General features: G+C 38.0%; 2 protein-coding genes across 4 annotated transcripts in view; one reads left to right on the top strand and one right to left on the bottom strand.

Annotated features, from left to right (window-relative positions):
- Window positions 1–24,267, top strand: part of mcf2l2 (MCF.2 cell line derived transforming sequence-like 2) — a 113,701-nt gene that overhangs the window by 43,005 nt on the left and 46,429 nt on the right. For all 3 annotated transcript variants that reach the window (XM_085265685.1, XM_085265686.1, XM_085265684.1), the window contains 12 exons: window positions 74–193; window positions 394–585; window positions 1,571–1,762; window positions 1,850–2,036; window positions 2,233–2,330; window positions 3,288–3,376; window positions 17,464–17,530; window positions 18,078–18,193; window positions 18,950–19,019; window positions 20,450–20,542; window positions 20,922–21,014; window positions 22,187–22,309. In XM_085265685.1, coding sequence (XP_085121811.1) covers window positions 74–193; window positions 394–585; window positions 1,571–1,762; window positions 1,850–2,036; window positions 2,233–2,330; window positions 3,288–3,376; window positions 17,464–17,530; window positions 18,078–18,193; window positions 18,950–19,019; window positions 20,450–20,542; window positions 20,922–21,014; window positions 22,187–22,309 — 1,440 coding nt within the window. The remainder of the gene's footprint in view (window positions 1–73; window positions 194–393; window positions 586–1,570; window positions 1,763–1,849; window positions 2,037–2,232; window positions 2,331–3,287; window positions 3,377–17,463; window positions 17,531–18,077; window positions 18,194–18,949; window positions 19,020–20,449; window positions 20,543–20,921; window positions 21,015–22,186; window positions 22,310–24,267) is intronic.
- Window positions 5,681–16,535, bottom strand: b3gnt5a (UDP-GlcNAc:betaGal beta-1,3-N-acetylglucosaminyltransferase 5a). The gene is made up of 2 exons (XM_085265687.1): window positions 16,417–16,535; window positions 5,681–7,274 (listed from the first exon to the last, which is right to left on the bottom strand). The coding sequence occupies exon 2, from the start codon at window positions 6,923–6,925 to the stop codon at window positions 5,732–5,734; it is 1,194 nt and encodes a 397-aa protein (XP_085121813.1). The 5' UTR covers window positions 6,926–7,274; window positions 16,417–16,535; the 3' UTR covers window positions 5,681–5,731.

The following is a 24,267-nucleotide window of genomic DNA, read 5'->3' as shown; positions in this document are numbered from 1 at the left end:
CAGAATAGATAACGAAGTAACTCAATGGTTCTCACTGCTTTTTCTCTGTTTCTCTCCAATCATTGGTGATCAGGTCAAAGTGTCTCTCGACAGCTTGATAGACAGTCTAAACAGCCTTTCAGACACTGGGGATTGTGTGGCCAGAGTTGAAAAAATGCTCAAGGAGCTAAAAACACTGGAGGAGAAAGCTCAGGTTTGTAATGGCACAGTTACACACACAATAGCACATAATCATTTAATAATATCGAATCATTACAAGTAATTTGGTTTCTTGTTAAAGCAATCATCATGAATCACTTTAGTAGAGTTGTAGAGTTACACAGTTGAGTGTGGATACCCTGAAGCTTTTGTTTGCACAGCTTAATGTATCATATTTAATTGATTTTCTTCCAGGCCACACTGGAAAAGGCACAACTTCACGCACTGCATGGTGACCAGCTGATTCAGAGCAATCACTATGCTGTGGACTCCATCAGACCCAAATGTGTCGAGCTCCGTCGTGTCTGTGACGACTTCAGCAATGAGGTCAAGAAAAAGACAGATATTTTGTCCAAATCTCTGCAGATACACCAGGGCATAGATAAGGTAAGGATACCATGTGAGTCGTGTACATTTACAGATGGCTACAAATCCAAAAGTTTGACTTAACACAAGCCAGATGAAATGTGATGAATCTGTTCTTTGGTTGTTGTTTTTTTAATCTTTTCATTAGATAATTCTGGACCAAAATGTCCAGACAGTGGGACATGTTGTAAAATCACACTGACATATTTACATCTTAGAATGTCACGGCCTCTATTTGCATCCAGCAGATGGCGCAAGCATTGAGTTAAAGTTGTTTAATCTTGAGTCTCTGGCACCTAAATATAATGTAAATATTATTTTTTACTCAATGTTCTTAGTGAAATGTGCTGCTGAGCACAGCTTTAATTCCAAATTTGGTTCAACTGTTTCGATATTTTAAAATGAGTTGAAAACTGCTTGGACTACTATTTGATTAGATAAATCTACAATTACATAATATGTGTTCTACATTACACCTGTGACTCGACTGGTGTAATGTGACTCTTCCAAAAAAAGAGCTGATGGTTGTTTTTCTGTTTGAGTAAGGTGTGGACGGATCATTGTTTTGACTGGGCCATCTGTCCACACTGCAGCTGTAGACATATTCAAATAAACCGTCATTAACACGCTCATCACCGTGGCTTCAGTTCTCCCGGTTGCCACAAGACCAACTATTGCAGTCATTGTGTTTAAATATGAAAATCTAAATCTATTCTAATCTTATCGTACAAGAGCACTCACCATCGGTTTGACCAAATAATCTTTTTAAAGATAAAGATATTAAAGATATTAGAAGACTGACAACTTGACATAACTCAACAATCGAGGATTTTATTACCTGCATAACAAGTTTCTACAGACCCAACTGGGATTTTACTTGCAGTATTTTCCTCCTACTACCCAAATACAGGACTCTTACACTGTGACACCATATGTGAAGGGATGATTATGTTTTCTAAAACTGAATTCTTGGCTATTTGCTGATGTCATTAGATGTTGTGTGCAGGTTAACCAATGGTGTGAGTCTGGGATCTACTTGCTGGCATCCCAGGCTGTGGATAAGTGTCAGTCACAGGAAGGGGCAGAGTCAGCACTGACAGACATCGAACATTTTCTGGAGTCAGCAGAAAAGAACCAACTGACTGAACTGAGGAACCTGCACAATCAGTATGAGGTTGTCTTGTCAGAGGATATCAAGGTACAGTCCACAAACATAATACTTTGAAAGATGTTCTGTTGCAAAAATGATGAGGACAAAGGTAGATGTATAGCTTTTTACTCGCAGGGTAGTGTACTGAAGGCGCTAAAGAGACTGGAAGATGTTCAGGAGATGTTTGAAAAGCGGCATCTCAGTCTGAAGAGACTGTCAGCTAAACAGACAAGGCCCATCCAGCCTGTTGCTCCACGGCCTGAATCCTCCCCCAAACGGCCCTCAGTGAAGAACACCCCCAGGACTGCAGGAGGCCAACAGCGTAATTTGATCTTTGTGTTTTCAGCTAATTTAAATGAAGATATGTTCTTTTGGTTTTTGTCTTAACTGTAAGCTTTTGCAAGACTCTACAACAGTTAGATTAATCTGAAGTAATGCAAAGACTACAAACAAGAAAACACACAAACTTTGAAGAAAGAAAGGATCAAAGTTACCAGCGTGCTGTCATCTTGTTTCAGCTCTTGCTCGCAGAGCTTCCGATAATTCTAACAAACAGCAGGCTGAAGCTGATCTCAACAAGAAGAAGAACATAAGGAAGGCAAAGGGAGGAATCAAGGTAATGTCCTTAGGCTACACTTTTAAATCTCACTGAAACAGTAAAACACATTTAAAGTCCTGTTCATCTGTCTTTGACCTCATTTCCATTGAATTACATTTCATTTCACTCTGAAATGTGGTGGTAACAACAAACACAACAAAACTGATGGACCCAAACTATTTTTATTGGCTAAGAAAGGCTCTACTTTCAGAAACTTACCAGTTATTCATGGATGCACATAGGAAGCACAGTTGTTCAGTAGTCGGTACTGCTGCCTCACAGAGGCCCCTGGATTGTCTATATTAACACCTTTATTTCATAGTTTTTTTATTTATTTTTATGACTTTTAGTATTTTGAGTGAAAGAAAACATGAGATATGTGAATGGATCTACTTCATCATCTTCTTTATTCCCACCAGTAGAGGGCAGAGGGGTTGACTGGTCACACATTTTAATACTCAGTCCAAAAGTGTATGCCAATTTGGTGGTTGACTGTGCACTCGTATAATTTGTTTTGTGACTCAAGCTTCCTGGAGGCCTGATGCCAAAAGAGCACAAACTCTTCTGGTCATGTTACATGTCACACAGTCAGTTTAATGAAGTCGTGGAGTTTTCAGCATACTTGGTCAAACACTCATCCCTCTTTGAAACCGTTTTTTTTTTTTTTTCAGAAGAAAAAAAAACCAATAATGCTGGTAGATATTCTTCTGAAAATTTTAAATCAATCATACGCCAGACACGAATGCTGTTTTTGTATAATGTTGGCAGATATCTGATCCTTCCTATAGCAAAGATATTTTACTGTTAAAAGGAGTTTTCCTCGACACTGATGCTCATAAGGGTATGTAAGCTCAGTGAGATTTTCTCTCTGATATTGGAAGGTATTTGGAGATTTTTTCTTGTAAAACACAGTGCTATAAAAACAAAAGAACTGATTCATTTAAAGCCACTTGTGCATATATTTGTGTGTTACAGATTGAGGTCATGCATGAAGAAAGCCAAGGAGGCTCCACACATGTTGTTGTGACAAATGAGACTGAGGAAAGTCTATCCAACAGACGCAGGTAAGGGGGGATAATGTCGTATTCCTGCGATTATAACAAAAGCACATCTTTTACAGCTGCAGTTTATTTTATGGCATAATTTTATGCAGTGTACTATACTCTTCCCAAGGATAGTGCAAGTATTTCTGACATGGTAGAAAAACAGTTAACGCCCAGATAAGTCCTCATAATACTTAACAAACAATATATATCCACATATCCTTTCAATCTTTAAAAATGTCATTTCTCAATCCAATATGTGTCTTGACCTCTTGAAACATTGATTTACTTGTAAACAAACTAGTGGTACTAACCCTAACTGATGTGACCATAATTGTTCCTATGTGGTTAACTAATATGTACCTTAAACTTTCCTTCTTCAGGCAATAGATAAGTAAACTTAAACTTTGATACAGCAAGACAAACACATGTCAAATAAGAAAGAGCAGGTAATGGGATGTAAAAGGTCCACAATGAAGTTTTGTTGGTGTTGGATTTTATTTAATTTCTTACCACCTCACTTATGCTAGCCTTATGAGTAGATACATTATCTAGGTTCAAGTAAAATAATAAGTAGATCCTATGTGAAACTGATTCTGAACTATTGTTTTTTTTTTTATTTAAGCAAAAATTCTATTAACAAAATTGATACATTCAAAGAAATGTCACACAAAAATTACAACAGCATTCAATTTCAGAATTTAAAAAAAGATCAAACAGTATTATAGAAAAGAATGCAGTCTCTCCTTTTATCACACTATGAAATCCATAAAATTATAATGAGATTTTTCGGCTGGGATTAGAACCATCAATGTGTAATTTCAACCAGAAATAACTTAAACTAAAACACCCTTTGTTGCCCAAAATTAATGTGAAAGGTTTGGCATTGAGTGCACAGGTAAAGGCTAGGCATTTTGGAATAATGTACTTGGCACAGACAAGTCAGTTTGGGGTCAGTATATCAGAGACAGGTTTACTGCAGACTTTTTCAATCTCACTCCTGAGGTGTCAAATACTCCTGCTCGGAGTGGACACTTAGACGTCACATTACTTACATACCATCTTAGCTTCATTTTTCAGTGTGCATGTAATCAAATAGACTTACTCCACATACAAAAAAGGCATTGTGAGATTGTGGTTAAATGTTTTGCTTTGGTAACCCTGTGATAGATTAGGGTAATGACAGCTGGAATAAATAAAGCAACTATAAATTGTATAAGAGCTTAAAAAATGGTTGGATCGATGATTTGCTTAGGTGTTGCTCAACTATCTAAAGGTGTCTGAACAGTTTTCAGACACCGTAAAACTATGCAATCTGCAGATTTCGAGATATTGTAAAACCTGCAGATTGAACCAGAAGTAAGTATTTCAACAGGTGAATCGTTGTAATCACACTTGTAAATCCAAAACAAAATCAGAAAGAAAATGAGGTAATTGCTATTCAAAAGTCAAAGCCTTGCTCATAAATCTGTCCAACTACATTATGGGTTGGTTATTTGTTTTGGCTTCTGACAGTTACACATGAAAAGCTTCATGGGTCTAGCTGACTAACCTAAACAGAGTGATCAATAAATTAAACTAACTTAATCTTTAGACATTACAGTTTCACTGGAGCTTATTTATAGAATACACAGTTTAACAATATACAGGAAGTCAGGTGAGTGCAATGAAGTTATTAAGAGTGAAAGAAGGAATGCAGTTAAGAAGGCAAAAATATAAATTAGCAGAAGCCCTGACGTGGCTACACTGAAAATGCAGGCTACAGCAGAATTACACAAGTTCGTCATAATTTAGCACAATCTGGCAGGCCCTAATGTGTGACACACTTGATTGGCTCTATGACAGTTAATTATTATACATATGCATCAAAGTAATAATCACAGCATCACAAAAAACAGTGTTTTCCAACAAAAATCAAGTTGGTCCAGTTATCCTCTCACTTGGCAGCTGCATCGTTAATATGTCTGGGTTTAAATTTCAGAGTTATCCTGATACCCTTGTCTTATCTATAAATAATTAAAAGGCAAAACTATCAATTGCCCCAACACAGAAGAATAATCCAAGGCTACTTAAGTCAACAATTTTGATGTTTGCTACCACTAATTTATGGAGAAGACAAAGGGAAAAGTTATTTCGTTGATAAGTGCTTTAGTAAACTACTGCGGAAAGTAACATAAAAAAAATTAAGGGAACGCAAAGGGAAGCTGCACATCAGTGAAGCCTGATGCATCTGGACATGAATTTTGAATGAATTTAATTTCTTAATAGATCTTCATTTCATTACAAGACAGCACACAACGGCAAAGGTGAAATGTGTCAGACTAGTGCTGTTAGGTAACATTGTTTATAACAGTGTTTGAGACCCACAACGAGTATTCATGTAAAAGCAGCACTACAGGAGTAAGTGTTCTGATAATGTGGCAGACATAGTAGCATCACTCTCACTGCTGTGCAATAAAGGTTACCTAGTATTCCCCTGGTGCTGCTGTTCTCTCTAGATTCTGTTGCTGACCGCCACAGTGAGCGCATGTCAGAGATATGATTGTGTGATGTGATCATGTGGTCATAAATGCAGGGGTGGTAAGGAGCCTTGCCCTCCCCTGAAAAGTAAACATGCTCCTGGGGAGAGACCCCCATGGTCTTGGCACAGATTCCCATAAAGACATCGTCAATGTACATAGAGGAGTTCAGCAGCAGAGTCGCCTGGTAAATTTTAGCAGCTACATCCCCTGAAACCACATACCCTGCTCCAGCAGTGTAGTCTGGGTAGGATGGCCAGGGATACAGATCATAGGGAATGTGGTATTTACTGTATTTATAGCGAACTGGAGGTGATCCCCTGTGGACATGCCCCACCCATAGGTCTTTAGCTCCTGATTGACTCCTGAGAATATCCTGTAAATACTTTACCAAATTACGCATATGGACAAAGATGTCATCATCCGCAGACATGACGAAGCGTGCCTGAGGGCAATATATGTGCCTCCAGTGGAACTGCTGGATCAGTTTGGTAGTCAGGTTATAAAATGTGTCTACAAAGTTCTGCTGGATCAGATCTCCATAGACCTTGTCCTCCTTCAGCAGTACAGTCTGGACCTTATATCTCTGTTTGACATATGGATGAATGCCAATGGCGAACACCAACCTCATATTCACCCCCAGTTCTGCCCAAACAAAGCTCTCGTTTCCCCATGTGTCCCTGATGGCTCGGCGCCGCTCAAAGTTCTCTGGTGATGATTTTACAAATAACAGCAGAAAAACATCATTTAAACTCTTCCCATTTTCCCCTTTGCATTTCTCTGGGTGGTTGATGAGGTATGAATAGTTCACAAATCCACCAAATACCCTGTTAGAACCACCCTTTCTGTAATGATGATTGGAGTTGATAGCAAAAGAAGAATTGAGAAAATCATAGCTGTTGAACAAGTACCGGTGGGTGAAGGATCTCACGTGGCTGACTGCATGATGGTCCAGCTCTTCCCAGTAAACCATCACCATACAAAGCAGAAGACCTGTGGTCAGCAGTTGCAAACACTGGCACTTGTGGATTCGACGGAAGTTCACAAACATCTTGATTACTGCTTATTTCAGCTGAACACAAACAATATATGCCCCATCTAATAATATTCTCTTCAGCATCTTTCCTTTCTTTCTTTCACTTGTCCTTCAAACCGGTTCCTTTTCCTCATGATGAAGTCCAGTGTGGTTGCTCTATTACTGATCTTTCTCTCCTGTGTAAAAAAAAAGTTCTGCTTCCTTGGTTGCAAGCTGTAACTAACTGGTGTTGGTTCAAGCTGTGTCAACCATCACTTCCAAAAAGTCTAACATGCTACTTCTCTTTTGACTATTTAAAGTTTCCAGTTAGTTCAACTTCCATCCCACGACTTTAATGTCTGAATGTCCTCAGGCCACATGACACCTGAAAAAAAAAAGAGAAAAACAAGACTAAGATAAAACTTTATATGTGCATATATTCTGTTCCATAGTATAATTATGCAGAGTATCCTTGCAGTTCCTTGGCAGTTCAATAGTCAAAATCAGTTTAATTGTAAAGTTGTCTTCAATATTGTTTTTTTGCATAAAATATACCACAGTTCCCAATAAAAGACAATGTAAAAATGTGCACCTATGGAAGATCTGCCACTCAGGGTATGTTCGGACTTTATGAAAAACTGAAAACAACATTTTTGAAGTATTGTGCATAAACAATATTATTGAATGGACACGGGTAAAAACGCAGCTCTAACAAATTGTAAAGTATCATGAGCTGTAGTGCACGCAGCCGCTCCACCTGCTTGAAAACTTGCAGCCTAACCGGATCAGTCAGCTGGCAGTTAGGAACTTCCTTAGTTGTGCGTCTGTAGTTAAACATAGTTAAAATGTTAAAATGGTTAGGCGTCAACACCACGTGGATTTTGCACACGTTCTTTTACAGCTGCTCATTATTGTTTTCTATATTTATTTTGGATATGTTTGCGACGAGGGCGTGAGCGTATGGTTTTTACACATGTGGAAGCATTCAGATTTCACGACGTGGTTTTGCGCTGATATCATTAAACTTTCCTTGAAGTAAGTTTTGTATCAAAAGGTGTTCCGATGCAGTTTATTTGGGGTCCTGAAGTTGTTTTTTCTGTAGTATTACAGTGTTAGCACCTGGATAGGCATGTTTCTTATCACAATGTTACTACAGAAAATCCGCTGTGATTGTGATTGAATGCTCGTTTTTAATCCAGTGATAGTGACGACATTTAGTGCTGTGGTTGGTGTATTGTGTATTTAGAATCTATAGTAAAGAATTTATAGTAAATGTCCACACCTTACATAATGTGTAAGGTGTGGATATATATATATATATATATATATATATGGACATTTACTATAAATTATAAAATACAGACAGAGGGAACACAGGCTGGCATAAAACAAAACCCTAACACATAGCAAACCTAAACAAAAGACATAACAGAATAAACAAGAACATAGAATAATATAAAGAAACACAAAACACTGAGTCGTCAGACTCAGGACCATGACAGTATCTGGTACAACTAGTTTCTTGGACCCTCTTCCTTCAGTTGTTGGACCATTAGCCAGCATGTAAGGCATGTGAAGTTATAACATACAATGAGAAACAAAGTGAAACATAGTGTTAAAAACTATGAAGTGTGTACTACAGTCACTATCTGCGGTTTTAACATTGTATTTTGTAATCTTTTATCTCTTTTTTCAAGGTGGGCTATAGCCCACTTGTCAACCAATTAGGATACCAATCAGACGGATATATCAGCCACGTCCACAATTGCATTTGGGATGTTGGACTGCATGGGAGTACGTCCGCAGTGGTTGATGCTTTCATAGCGATTGTAGCCATTCTCCAAACCGTTTTGAATAACGCTCATGGATAACAATCATGTCAATTTGCATGATAATGACAGAAACTGACCTCACCGCTCATTGTTAGGCAATGGAAATTATTTCAATCATTATACAAACATACTTTTTATAACTGTAAACTGGCCAAGACTCAGGAAGTCACTTGGTTGAGTGACGAAATGTTTCTCCCACAGAAAACACTATGAACTAGTTGAACCACGTCAACTTTCCAGGATTTCCTTACCTTGATGATTGAGCATGAGATATTATGGCTTCAGTTTCATTCCTCTTGATATGACTAATACCTTTCATTACTATTGGCTGTAACTGTTCCTAAGCATTTAACATTATCATGTAAATTGTAATGTGTTTTCAGTTGGCTACACACTCACGTCTCTTCAAAATTTCAAATGGCATTTCTATACTCTAGCATGAAACCTTCTAGCACACTCGGCATTTATACATCCTTATGTGACAACAAGCTCCCAGTTCCATTTGAGTCGTGACTCTGCATTTAAAAGGCCAATATTTAGGTGACAGTTGCTAATTGATTAGAATTTACTTACATGACTTGTGTAAAGATAATTTCTTGGCAAATGAAATAAAAACAGTAGGAATGGCACTTAACAATTTTTTTTCTTAATTCAACTTGGTTAAAGTTGTTCACTCAGACACAAAGTGCTTTTTGCCAACTGATTTGACTGAGTTGATTGGACTTGATTGTGCTAATAGTATTTCAGTAATACCTGGAATTTTTTAAAAAAATGTAACAACTGTGCAGTTCTAAAAAAAAAGGATGTTTATCATTGCACAAGCTCAGAAATTACTATCTAAGACCGTCACATCAGTAGCTTCATGAAGTGCCCTAGTTGTAGCATAACAACTACTGTACAACTCAGTAAAATAAACTACAGTGTTAAATAGATAAAGTAAGTCTTATCACAAATTAACTGAGCACAACTGACTGGTTTATTAATGACCTCAATTGCACATGGCTGCTCATAAAGCAACCATAAACGGCATCCTTCCCCTTGCTCTCGCTCTCATTTCCATTGAAGTCTTTCATTCTTATGTGATTTCTATTATTGCTGGTCAAAATTTCAGAGGTCGTGAAGGGTCAGAGATATTTTTCACTATATTTTATCTGGCATTGTACAATCAGATTTTCCCATGTAAATACACAAGAATTGTCAGTGTATATAATAAATCGCTTGTTAACAACACTGGCTAACTGATTCACTCTGCAAACAACACACTGAATGTAATTGCCGAACCAGCACAAAGACCTATAATAGAGGGGGTTTAGTCCAACACAGCCCCTCAGCAGTGAAACTGCTGACGTCTGTGAATGTTGCTACATAACAGTGTAAACACATATTTTCGCTGCAGCATATTTTTACCTTATTCAGTCAGGATGAGAAAACTGAAGTGCTGACATCCTATGGTCTTGTGATAACAATGTACCATGATATTATCTAATACCTTTGTACATGAGGGCTCATCAAGCAGTAATTTGTGCATTTTCATATATTTAAATGGTGCTACAGGAAATAATTAGACATTCAAAACGTTAACTTGGAAGAAATCTTCAAATAAGGGATAAACCTGAATACATAAAATGAAACCATGTCTGTAGAATGACCCTCAAATTTGGAAAAGGTCAGATAATATTAATGGCTAACTGAAGTCCTTGAGCTTTGAAATGTTCAAAAAAATAGTTCAACAGGCAAACTTTTGTTAACAGATAATCTTATCTAAAAAAAAAACCCAGTTTGGGGCCTATGTTGGATCGTATTTCCATTGCTAGCATATCTTTCATGTTCATTTTCAAGAAGAAAAGGGCTAGGGATTTTAATCATAATAGCTATAATACTAATTCAAGTCTCCCTCAGCTTCTGTTCTGAAAGTTATTACATACTTATAGATGCCATAATTCTAGATATCAGTAGATATTAATGCTCTGGTGTTGCTGTTTGAAACCAAGTCATTGAGAGGGTTTTCTCCCATTACCTTTTTTGTGCTGGGAAATGCAACTTTTTCAACCTGCTAGAATTACAGGAACAAGAACTGGAGTCTTTACTGCACAAATTTTTAATAATGACTCAGTATCTTTGTATATACTGATGGTCACATCTTTAACTTTTTTCAAAAGTCAAACGTCAGTGTGTTCTGTGAAAATGTGTGTAGACTACTGCTCATAAATGTGTTTGACTATTTCTCACAAACACTGCTGGCCTTGTAAATGAGGCGTTTTGAATTTAAGCAAATGATTTATAGCAATAGAGGGTTGGTGTACAGACTCCAGATTACATCTGTAACAGGTGAGCACACAGTGGTACATATATTCAGTTTTACAGATAAATGAAGGTGTGCTTGTTTTTGAAGGTGCACAAGGACAAACAAAATAAAGCAAAAGGCTGGCCTTGTTTTTTTATGTTTATCAGCAATGTGAGGGCCGCATCAAACTTATATGATCCAGGGGATGTGTTATATTGTAGACCATGTCCATTTTTTTCCATATGCACTCAAAACTTGTTAATTCAACCTAGCTTAATAGTCAGTTCAGTGCTGTGCTTTTGTTAGATTTTGTCAGATTTCCATTTCCCATATTTTCTTATTTAAAAGGCAAACATTTGAAGCTTTTTGAACTGAGGTCCGTCATTAAAGGTGATGTGAATGACACCTAAAATTGAAATTTGGTGTTTAATTTCAGAATTAAATAAGTACCGTAATTGTCGGGCTATAAGCTGCTACTTTTTGCACAAGCTTTGAACCCTGCGGCTTTTAGTCAGGTGCGGCTTTTCTATGGATTGTCCATGATTTTTGTCATATCGTAAGAGGATTTGTTTTGTTTGTTCCGCTGTTGTACGGCACTACGTTGCCTGGCAGAAGGGCATGTGATCAGACACACAGTATCGGGGTTCAAGAGTGGTATGTTGGTCACAACATACCACTCTTGGCCGTACGAAATAGCGCGAAAAACAAACTTCAAAGTAGCGCTACGCGTTCAGCAGGAGGCGTGGATGATGAGCAGCGATAAACTTGCGAAAAGCAAGTTATGCTCAACTCCACCAGTGGAATCTGACAGCGTGGAAAAGTGTGAAAACATCCATGATCACCAACAGATTTCGAAGGGCTGGACTGCTGCATGATGGAGAGGAGGACACCGCCACGGCCCTTCTGAGGGTGTTCGACTCTGACACTGACAACGAGGATTTGTATGGGCTCAAAATGTGGTCATAAATATTTTGTACTTGTAAATCAGTTTTGTATGTGTAAAAAGAATTTGTGTGTGCATAAAAAAGATTTGTGTGTGTAAAAAAGATTTGTGTGTGGACTTAGCCAAAAAAAACCCTGCAAGTTACAAGTATGAATTTTGACCCTATTTTTCTTTCTTTCATCTGATTGGTCAATGTCATGTCAATCACAAATGTAACAATCCAATCAGAGAACAGATGGGTTTGGCTGTCGGAGGGGCGCTTTTTTGAACTGCAGGGCCCTATTTCAGGAAGCCGGTTTAGTGCAAACTCTGAGTAAGTATACCCTGAGTTAACGAAAACTCTGGGTTTTCGGTTTCACAAAGCGAGTTTAGATTAATCCCGAGCGAGTTACTATGACGACACACTCCGTGAAGCTAACCTGCCCCCTAGCAGGTTTACTTCAACTAACCCTGACTGTCTCCGCCTCTTTGTCGGAAACCTGACTGTAGGAAGTGTCAGACATGGCGTGCCCCTTCCTTGAAGAGCCAGTAGATGTTGAAGCCCAAATTCTCCGCAGAGCTCTCCGCCGGGAGAGAGTGATTAGAGCGCGTTTGGACATTTTATCATTTCCTGATGATTTTCTGTGTGAACGTTACCGTTTTTCAGCACAATCTATAAGTTATTTGAATAACATCCTCAGGCCTAATATTGCTCATGTGACACATCGCGGACATCCTCTCAGTTCTGTACATATTATTTGTATTGCACTTCGTTTTTTTTGCAAACGGGAGCTTTCTGTATAATATTGGTGACGCTGAGCACGTTTCCAAGGCTACCGTCTGTCGGGCAGTCAGGAATGTTACAGTTGCACTGAAACGTCTCGTGTACTCGTCTGTGGTGTTCCCCGGTCATAGACCCACAAGATTTATCAAAGAGGGATGCCACAAAATTGCAGGTATCAGGATGAACAAAACTTAATTCATGATGTGGTGATACTTGAACTACTACTTAAATTTTACATTTATTCTCACGGTTCCCAGGCGTGATTGGCTGTATAGATGGCACTCACATTCCAATCATTGCTCCTTCAGTAAATGAAGGAGACTATGTGAACAGGAAGTCTTTCCACAGCATTAATGTACAGGTACATAGTTCCCTGTAGCATTTCAAACTAACAAATTATTCCATTATAGTAATGGATGCTAATTTGTGTTCTCTGCACTGTGAAGATCATATGTGGAAGCCAACTGCTCAGCCTCTGTGAGTGGTGGTGGTGGAGGACCCCCACCTGTTTTTCGGGCCTCCGCTTTTTTTCTGTTGGCTATAACGGGTCACATTTGAGCATACAGAGTAAGCAAATATGTACTTGTAATGTGCTCAGATAATTTCAATAAGTGCTTACAGAAAGAAAATTAATGTAGCCTCTAACTGCAATTGGTTTACATCGGACAAACAGACCAAGCACTATGGCTCATAATACAATTACACCTTACCTGTTTGGACTATATTTTTACATTTCATTTTTACTTGCTGCCAGGAACGTTTGGGGCCTGTTGGGTTGCACCTGCGCTCACATCACATCACAAAATCAAATGTATAAATTAAAAAATAAAATAAAATAAAATAAAATAACGTGTTATATGGGTGGAAATCCCTAGATCAATGTTTAAATTAACACTCACGCATTGACTCTGTCGGCTATGTTTTGCCATGCATGCTCCCTTTGTTTTGCAGCTGAGGCTGTGTTACTTTTTTTCCGCAAAATTTGCATGTTATCGGCATATGCTGCCATCAGAATTTCGGCCTCAAGCGCTGTAAATTACATTGACCGCGCCTTCTTTCCCTCCGTCTCCATGGTGACTCGCTTAATCTGTGCTCCACTAATCAGGGCTTTATGTATCCTCGTGCGCGCGTTTAACTTGGGGTTAAAGCAACTCCGCGTTGATTGAACTAATTGTTATCAGCCTTTCTGAAACCGAATATTCCGAGTTGGACAGTTCGGGGTTACTCAACCCTGAGTATCGTTTTTCACTCTGAGTTTTCTAAACCGGCTTCCTGAAATAGGGCCCAGGTCCTTGAAGGGTAATACCGTTTGAAGCTGGAGGATCGCTATATAAATATCGGATAGCAGTTAGGTCCCCTAACTTTCAGTAGCTGTTGAAAGGAAAAAGTTGTGGTATGTCAGTGGTTAGAAATACCATTATTATTTTAGGATTAGTTTAACACAAAGTCAGGGCTGACCCAGGACCATTGCTGTGAGTCGCAGTGCGCAGCATAAAAGTCCTTTCACATCGGACGCAGGATGTGCTGCTAATGCTAACTGCTAACTAAAAGCAAAGGATCCAGAATTTGTTACGCTGGCTGCTGGGCTCTGTGGGTTTTTGCAGCAGCTCTACCTGTACTAGATGCACCTGCTCCTTGTCTTTTCTATCTCTGACTTTATGTCCTCTACAAGAGTTTGGTTTTTTTTGTTTTTTGTTTTTGCTAGTTCTTCAAATGTTCAATAAAAACATGTATGCTAATTCATAACGAAGAAAGCTTTGTGATGAAGACTGTCATTTCCAAAACACTGCCCGCCCCCCCGCGGTCCACAGCGCTGTTGAAAAGGCTGTGGAAGTCCCTGTATTAAACACGTAGAACTGTGACACAAAAATCACCAAACTTGGACGACCACAGACTGTTTTCCTTCATGATGATGAAGGAAAACACTGGTTTGGCATGTAAAAGGGCACCTGCAGTTCAAAAAAAGCGCCCCTCCGACAGCCAAACCCATCTGTTCTCTGATTGGATTGTTACATTTGTGATTGACATGACATTGATCAATCAGATGGAAGGAAGAAAAATAGGGTCAAAATTCGTACTTGTAACTTGCAGGGTTTTTTTTGGCTAAGTCCACACACAAATCTTTTTTACGCACACACAAATTCTTTTTACACATACAAATCTTTTTTACACACACACAAATTCTTTTTACACATACAAAACTGATTTACAAGTACAAAATATTTATGACCACATTTTGAGCCCATCGATTTGTTTGGTTTTGAAAGTGACAACGAAGGAAAGAAGCTGAGAGTGGATGACGTAGCCATCCTGAGCCTGTTCGTATCCAACACTGGAGAAGAGGACTTGGGTGGTTTTAGTGCGCAGGAAGATGGTGGTGAATGACTGACTTTTCTTCCTGTTAAAGCTGTGTCACTGCACCTGAGCCTAAAAGGTAGTCCGAATCTACTTTTCTGGTGTGCTGTAGGTTATTGTTATGTACTACATTTGTTATTCATTTATGAAGCACAGTACATGTTTCATACTTGTAATTACTGCTACTTGTACATATACCTAAAAAGTTATGCAAATATGTACCCATAACTTGTTTTTCAAAATATTAATAAAAGTGATGTCTCCAAACAGCCATCTCTTTCCTGACAATTCCCTTTGTGCATATTCTCTTACATATGATAAGTCAACATTGAAACACCTGCGGCTTTTAGTCAGGTGCGGCTAATGTATTTACAAAACAGGATTTTCCCCTGATTTGAGCTTGTGCGGCTAATATTCAGGTGCGCTTTGTAGTCCGGGAAATACGGTACATAAAGTTAGATAAGTTGTGATTGCCTGCCTCTATTGGGATCATCATCCTTGCAGTTATGTAGAAACAAAGGGGGAAATGAATCCACATTCTTACTTTTGATAAATTTGTTACTTCACACAGCTGACCTGCTGAACATAAAGCAAAGCCAAATGTCACGGTTATGGGTCATGTTGACCCAGTATTTTCAGTTTCTTATGTTTTTTGGTATTGTTCTGTATTGTGATTTATGTCTGATTCTTTAGTTATCCTGTTTTGATTATTATTACAAATCTGTGTCAGTTTATTCTGGTCTAGGGTTTAGTTCTTAGGTTTTGTGTCCCATGGTTAGTATAGGTCTAGTTCTGTGTCTGCATCTTTGTGAGTTGTTCCCTGTTTTATTTTGAAGGGCTATGTCTTATGTCAGTGTGTCAAGCTTCGCTCCCCGTGTCTCGTTAGCCCTAATCTTTCCCAGCTATGTCTCCCTCTTGTTTTCCATTCTCTGTTTTGCGCCAGTAATAAAGCTGTGGTCTTTGAGTTGCATTCAGTGTCCGAGTCCTGCATTTGGATCCTCACTTCCGCCTGCCCGCACACAGAGCCCTGACACCAAATACCAAAAGTTGTGGAAGTAGATGCTTCTGTAAATTGATACCAATTTAAAGCTATTATAAGTTACAGATATCAGTATTCTAGGTGATGTTTACTGTAAATTGTACAATACAGCACAATTTGTGCTTTTTTTCTGTGGTGTTTTGAGTTCTAGTAGTATTTGCCTGTATTTACTTTACACATTGAGCTTTGTTGTACTTTCTCCACCTCTCTGAGTTAACTACTACAACCTGATACCTGTATCCTTGACACTATTCTGCTATTACACATGCCAGTCAGCAAGCAAGCTCACATACACACTGTTCCTGACTTACCAGATCACTCAAGCAAGAATCCACATACCCGTCGAACTTTATCTTCCTCACGCTTTCCAACTGATTTTGTGTTTCTTGTTTTTCTACGATTTATTTCTGTTCATCAGCTTTTTCTGTTGTCTTCTTCCTTTCGGATTTTCTTGAACTGTTCAGCAGAGGATGGCTTTAAGTGTGTGCACTGTTTGCCTTGGAAGCTTCAGTGCGACAAAGAGAGCTTGAGAGATGGGAGTGTGTCATCTGAAGTGGGAGGAGGATAGATGGTGATAGTAGTAGTAGGTTTTAAATGACACAAAGACTGTAAATGTATTATTTCCAAATAGACAACACAAATTGAACCAAACTAATTTTATGTTTATGTAATTTTTTTGTTACTGACCCCAAGACATGTCCTTACATAGCTATTTCAGCTGTAAATAACTTAATTATGCATGTCAGGGGGAGGAGAAGTCATGTGTAAAATTGCACAAATCAGAGTCAGTACTTATCTTGTGAGCAAGTTGTAAGATAGGATTCATACACATTCAGGTAATGAGCAGACAAGTCTAGCCCATTGTGCTCCTACACATTCTTAGATATAACTAAGTTATAGGAAGTGCTTCAGTTACAGTCTGAGGGCTTTTCCTGAGGCCTGTGCTGTTGTAGCACAAATCTGTAAATCTAGACCAATGACAGAACAGATAAGTCTGGGAGTTTTTTCATACCACTTGGCATAGACATGTTTTGGATTCCTGTCATGGATTACTCAGTGTCTCTTGTTCTAAATACTGACTTCAGATCAATCTTTAAAATGCAACACGCATGGACTTGTAGGAGAGTAGACATAAACAGTCCATGGAATGTCAAGAAATCGTGTAGTTGAATAAAAATCTACCCTCTGCCCACATTGGCTACCTATAACTAATTTTATAGCAATTAACTCAGTGCATCAACATCAGACTGCAAATACATACAATACACGTGAAGACTGGTGAACACAAGTGACTCTCTGTGCTTATTTTTTAGTTTAGTCAGTGTGATAAGAAAAAAAAAAGTTTTTTCTGTTTGCAGGCATATCATGACTGAACTAATTGAAACAGAAAGGCTGTATGTTGAGGAGCTGCAAAGCATCATGGAGGTATAGTATTTCAAGTGACTGAGATCTTTGTATCCGTTTTACATGGTTGTGGCTTATTTGCATCCAAAAAGCTGCCGACCTGAACTGCTTACTTGGAATTGCACCTGTTTTACATCTTGAGAACAAAGCTACTACAGTAAACAGTCCTTAAATCTTCTAATCATCTCCCAGAATTGTTATAGAATTTTAAAAAGTTCTTTAACTGTTAAAGGATCATTCTAGGTAGACACAGTTTACCTATTGTTTTCATACACATTGGATCTAGACTGACATTCTCTCAGTTTCCTGCCACTGCAAAAGTAGTGCAAAGAAAATGTAAAGAAAAAGCAATGCAGAAGTGACTACACCCTTGTACAATGCTGTGGTATGTAATGCAGTAAATGTAATTCGTTTCTCAATCAAAAAAGGAGCAGTGCAAAAGTATTTTTTTAGTGTATTTGTTTTTTTTATACTGATGTCTCTGAAGTGAGACTGACTGATTTTTACATTTCGCTGTTGTTTCTTTATTATTTCATTTTTTGAACCTCCCTCTCACCCTGATTCCCAGGGTTATTTTGCAGAGCTGAATAACTCTGAGCTTAGCCACCTCATGCCACCATCACTGGAGAACAAAAGAGATGTGCTGTTTGGAAACCTGCCGGAGATATATGAATTTCACAACAAGTAGGTGGAATTTACTTTATTTTGCCATTGGCCTCGACATATACACAACTATAACTTGGAAACACTGATGTCAGCAAAGATATATCACAGAAAACTGTGATATATGAACAACTCCTCTTTTAAAGGATTACCAGATGACTGGTAATGTGCCTTCTCTTAAAGTATCTTTTGCCTGGAGAAACATATTTCACTTGATGGCAAATGTGCATCATTCAAATAGCTGTCAGTTTGTACTATTAAATGATATACCGGTTGCACTCAGGTAATCCTGTAATTTTAAACCAAAAGCTCTCCCTAAAGAATTTCTAAAAAACTGGACTAACAGGAAGTCAAAGCATGCACTGCACACAAACCACACCTCCCCATTGCTTCTTGTTAAGGCAATCATGTGTGGTTCATATCAGTATATGTATCTCTGTGAATTTATTTAAATATCAAAACCTGAGAAAATGTGTAAAATGTATTTAAAAACAGAATACACTAATTTGCAAATCTCATGTTTTACTGACAGTAGAAAACAGAAAACATATCAAATGCTGAGAGATTTTATTATTTCATGAATTCAATGGTAGTACGACATCTCTTAACAGATCACTTTGATGATTAGTTAGATTTACCAACTTAACTAAGATCTAATTAAAAGACTAAAGTAACTAGACCTAAAGATTATGTAATTTGCATACACCTAATTAGTTTTAAGTAATTGGGATGCAATGTGTATTGTTTTCTTACTTTGTTTTCATGTATTTTCTGCAGGACATTTCTCATGGAGCTGGAGAACTGTGCAGAGAAACCAGAGCTGGTTGGAACCTGTTTTCTGAAAAGAGTGGGTATTTAGAAATACCCGCAAGTACCTGTAAAAGGGTTTATATTAGTACTTCCTTTACGTTAGTGGTTGCTTTTTTCTCCATGGCTATAACAGTGCACTTTTAACAGTACAAGGAATAACATGATATATTTTGCTCTTACTTTAAATGCACCCACACCAGGGACACTTGAATACTTTTCCTGCCATATCTGAGAAACTAATGACATAATGGAAAAAATATGTCTCTCACTAGCAATATTTTTTGTTCTTTAATGTGAAAAAAAATGTCCAGCCAACAATTCACACATTGACAGAGCAAACATTTGTTCCAGTTTCCAAGTATCAACTCCTCAGTCCAGTGAACCAAATGCTGCTTTGAAATATGAGAAAAGGTACCCGAAGGATCTGAGGACAGGAACTAATGAAACCTTTAAGGTTTTGCAGGTGAAACTGAAAATAGACACCCTCCAGAATCAGGTGTCTGGAAAATGAATTCCTTGCCAGGACCTCAGGTTGTAAACCTTAAACGTCTTTAAGGCTGAGACGTGGCATGGAGATAGCCATTTTTTTTTTTTTTTTACAAAAGAAGTTAAAGGTCGAGACTTGACAATTCTTCAAAAATAGGCAGATAAAGAGTAATGAGATCTTCATTAAAGGTCTGCGGGCTAACAGGCAAGGAGTCTGATTACTGGCGCAAATTCGCACTTCACTGGGCATGTAGAGAAAGTAAGGAGAAGCAGATTTTTGTCACAGATGATCTATTCATGGGCTGAGACTTAACAACAATATAGAGCAATGATAGTTATTCAAAGCCATAATCTTTTGTCATCTAGTTATCATTAGACAGGTAAAACCAGACCTTCCATTCTTTGAAACAGGGAGATCTGATACTGTGAATCGAATTTGTTCATGCTTAGCATTGACATACTTATTGTGTTGTCTTTGGTTTGTGTGAAATCCATCAACAGAGACTTAAGAAAACACACAAAGCTGTAAGTTTTTATGTTAAAAAACTATTTACATAATAGTGAGAAGTTACTGCACACATAATCTAATTTCCCAAGTCGGGGAGGAGCCAAGTCTTTAACTTACAGATTTGAAGTTCTAAAAGTACTAATACACAGAGACTTCAGGTGAGCCATTTATCATAGATCTATCATAAGTCTAGTTTTTTAGTTGGAACCTTTTTCTCCAGGTTTTAAAGTCCAATACTTTGTATTGTTGTACGGTTGTTTTTATTCAGATAACATGCGAAATTACAAAGATGTTCACTCTATTTTTGCACAACAAATTTGTTGTCTCGATTCATATCCTAGAGGGTTCCTTTAATATTCATATAAATTCATAGAAAGGTGGCAAACTTTTAAAACTAAAGATTGAATTGAACAGAAACTGAGAAACCAAATAGCCTTCCCTCTTCTCACTTGGACATGTGTTTGTGCTCTCAGAAAGAAGAGCTTCAGGTGTATGAAAAGTATTGTCAGAATAAACCACGCTCTGAAATCCTCTGGAGGCAGTGTGGGGACAGCCTGTTTTTTCAGGTAAAACACACACATACGCGCACGCACACACACACACACACACACACACACACACACACACACACACACACACACACACACACAATTTCAGGTGACTACAACTGTTAGTTGATTTCTACAACTTCTTCTTAACCTAATCTGAGATGGTAGCTAACTTTACAAATCTGTTAAAAAACTAGGCCGAACCCTGAAGTTGTTTCACTGAACCCTCAGTAATGCTTCATGCTACTGGCCTCTGAGAAAGACTTTAGAGCACAGCACCTACAATGTTGGTGTTCTGTTTGGTGACTTAACCTCACAATGCAGCTGTAACAGGTTAGAGTTCGATGAGGCTTCACGTGCCACTTCTTGATCAACAACATTTGGTTTGTGAGAACAGGAATGCCAGAAGAAGCTGGATCACAAACTGTCTCTGGATGCCTACCTGCTGAAGCCTGTCCAGAGGATCACCAAATACCAACTCATGCTGAAGGTGTGTTATGTGGTTAGAAGATGTAATTTAAAAGGAACTAACCAATTAGTTCAGTACATTAATGTTATTTTTTATTCTTTGTATTTATTAGGCTAGTTATCATGCTTCTAATAGATATCCAGTCTCTATTTACCATGAATAATTTAATTTAAAAGATAATTAAACAACCAAGTATTTGATTTTTCTTCTTTTTTTGGTCAGCCTAACCAAAAAAAAAACATTTTTACTTTTTATAAAATATAACAGAAGCAAGAATATGAAAAACCTTTTATTAGTCACTTACATTTCATCCTGAACCTAAAGAAAAGCCTTCATCACCACTGAAGCTTGCTAAGTCATTGATTTCATTTATTTTAAGTAAAAAAAAAAAAAATTCCCATTGAGTCAATTGTTGGTGAGAATGGAAAATAAATAAAGAAAAAGAAACCTGTGACACAACCAGAGTGATGGTTTATTCAATACTAGAGGAACTGTTCCTGGAAAATGAGCTGATATCCACAACGTGATAGCCCTGTTATCTCAGTCTGTGTTTATTATTAATTCTGCCTTTCACCTGCATCTTCTCTCCTCCCCTTCTCCTCTCCTCCTCTTTGGGACTTTAGAAATATTGATATCCAGTCAATTCAGTCCAAATAATTATACTATTCGCATAACCTAAGAAATGATATGAACTGTTATATTTATGGCAAGAAATTTGCCATTTTCTTAAACAAATGTTGGGTGAAATATTAGCCATGTTCAATGTAGCAATGTGGAACTGTTGTAGCATTTCGAATAATCTGATGGCTTTTTCATTGGGCCATTGGCATGTCCTGATAAGAGGGAGATATAAGAATCGACCCTATAAGTAATAATAATAATAACAATAACAATAATAATAATAATAATAATAATAATAATGATGATAATAATAATAATAATAATAATAATAATAATAATAATAATGATAAGTGCATGTGATTTTTGTTCCACGTCACTGTTAGACAGTAGGGTTATATTTCTGATATGGACTGACAAAAGAAGGCGGTCCTAAAGATAGGGAATTTGTCATTAACTATGATTCTACATCAAGATTGACATAAAGTTTATTTGCTCCTCTGTTCTTCTCTTTCTTTGGTTTGTATTTTGTGCCCTTGATCTTTCTAAACCACTTCCACTTTCCCGTCTAACAGGAGATGTTAAAATGCAGTAACGGTGAGGGGATGGCTGAGTTGGAGGAGGCTTTAGCCACCATGCTGGACATCATTAAGTCTGTCAATGACTCCATGCACCAGATAGCAATCACTGGCTTTGAGGTCAGTGTACAGTAGTCATCATCATCATCATTAAAGTTCTGAATGATTTACACTGTGAAAACGAACTTGAGTTAGAGGGCTGTTATTCCACTCTCGTTACTCAGCCTCTAATTCACCGTGTGATGTCAACTGACTTGACTTTCTTCACTTTAGAGCAATCAGATTACTATAACTTGTCACCTTCCCGTTGTGGTACAGTCATGTGAAAAAGTGATCTAATGGAAAGTGTTTGCTTTCTGAAATATTTTAGTGAGCAAAATTGGAATCCTCTTTGTCATAGAGCCTATTGATGAACAGGAAACACTGAAACACGTGTTCCAGAATGTGGATGATGGACTTTTTCTAAAAGTGTTTTCCTATGTTTTCTTTCCTATGTTTTTGGGCTTGCTGTGCCATTTGAAAGACTTTTTATCCCTGCCAAGAGCGTAGTTCAAGAAACCTGGAAAAACATGTACATCATAAGATGGATCTATTTAGTTATGCAGTAGTACATGTTTTTGTGATTAAAGTCAGTATCATGTAAACCATTTATTCCCATTAAAACAACAACAAACAATGTCTGTTGCTTACATTTTTAAAAGTCACTGGTCACACCATAAATTCAGTGTTAAAACCTGAATCAGATATGTTTAATCAGCAGATTTTTCTGTTTTTTTCACACTACTAATGCTATTATTTTCTATTACAAGTTTAGCACTGAATGTACCTAACTAGGGATAAAGTAAAAAGAGTTTTTGGGCAAGTCTCAACAGCTTTTGCACACCCGGGCCCTATTTCAGGAAGCCAGTTTAGTGCAAACTCTGAGTAAGTATACCCTGAGTTAACGAAAACTCTGGGTTTTTGGTTTCACAAAGTGAGTTTAGATTAATTCTGAGTGAGTTACTATGACGACACACTCCGTGAAGCTAACCTGCCCCCTAGCAGGTTTACTTCAACTAACCCTGACCTTCTCCGCCTCTTTGTCGGAAACCTGACTGTAGGAAGTGTCAGACATGGCGTGCTCCTTCCTTGAAGAGCCAGTAGATGTTGAAGCCCAAATTCTCCGCAGAGCTCTCCGCCGGGAGAGAGTGATTAGAGCGCGTTTGGACATTTTATCATTTCCTGATGATTTTCTGTGTGAACGTTACCGTTTTTCAGCACAATCTATAATTTATTTGAATAACATCCTCAGGCCTAATATTGCTCATGTGACACATCCCGGACATTCTCTCAGTTCTGTACATATTATTTGTATTGCACTTCGTTTTTTTTGCAAACGGGAGCTTTCTGTATAATATTGGTGACGCTGAGCACGTTTCCAAGGCTACCGTCTGTCGGGCAGTCAGGAATGTTACAGTTGCACTGAAACGTCTCGTGTACTCGTTTGTGGTGTTCCCCGGTCATAGACCCACAAGATTTATCAAAGAGGGATGCCACAAAATTGCAGGTATCAGGATGAACAAAACTTAATTCATGATGTGGTGATACTTGAACTACTACTTAAATTTTACATTTATTTTCACGGTTCCCAGGCGTGATTGGCTATATAGATGGCACTCACATTCCAATCATTGCTCCTTCAGTAAATGAAGGAGACTATGTGAACAGGAAGTCTTTCCACAGCATTAATGTACAGGTACATAGTTCCCTGTAGCATTTCAAACTAACAAATTATTCCATTATAGTAATGGATGCTAATTTGTGTTCTCTGCACTGTGAAGATCATATATGATGCTGCCAACATTATCACAAATGTGGAAGCCAACTGCTCAGCCTCTGTGAGTGGTGGTGGTGGAGGACCCCCACCTGTTTTTCGGGCCTCCGCTTTTTTTCTGTTGGCTATAACGGGTCACATTTGATCATACAGAGTAAGCAAATATGTACTTGTAATGTGCTCAGATAATTTCAATAAGTGCTTACAGAAAGAAAATTAATGTAGCCTCTAACTGCAATTGATTTACATCGGACAAACAGACCAA

Source organism: Mchenga conophoros, linkage group LG23, assembly GCF_057382185.1.
Source record: "Mchenga conophoros isolate Kocher_MC1m ecotype Shallow Benthic linkage group LG23, M_conophoros_male_GT1.1, whole genome shotgun sequence".
NCBI classification, from domain to species: domain Eukaryota; kingdom Metazoa; phylum Chordata; class Actinopteri; order Cichliformes; family Cichlidae; genus Mchenga; species Mchenga conophoros.
Note: the sequence above shows the minus strand (reverse complement) of the source record. Positions and strands in the feature narration are given on the sequence as shown.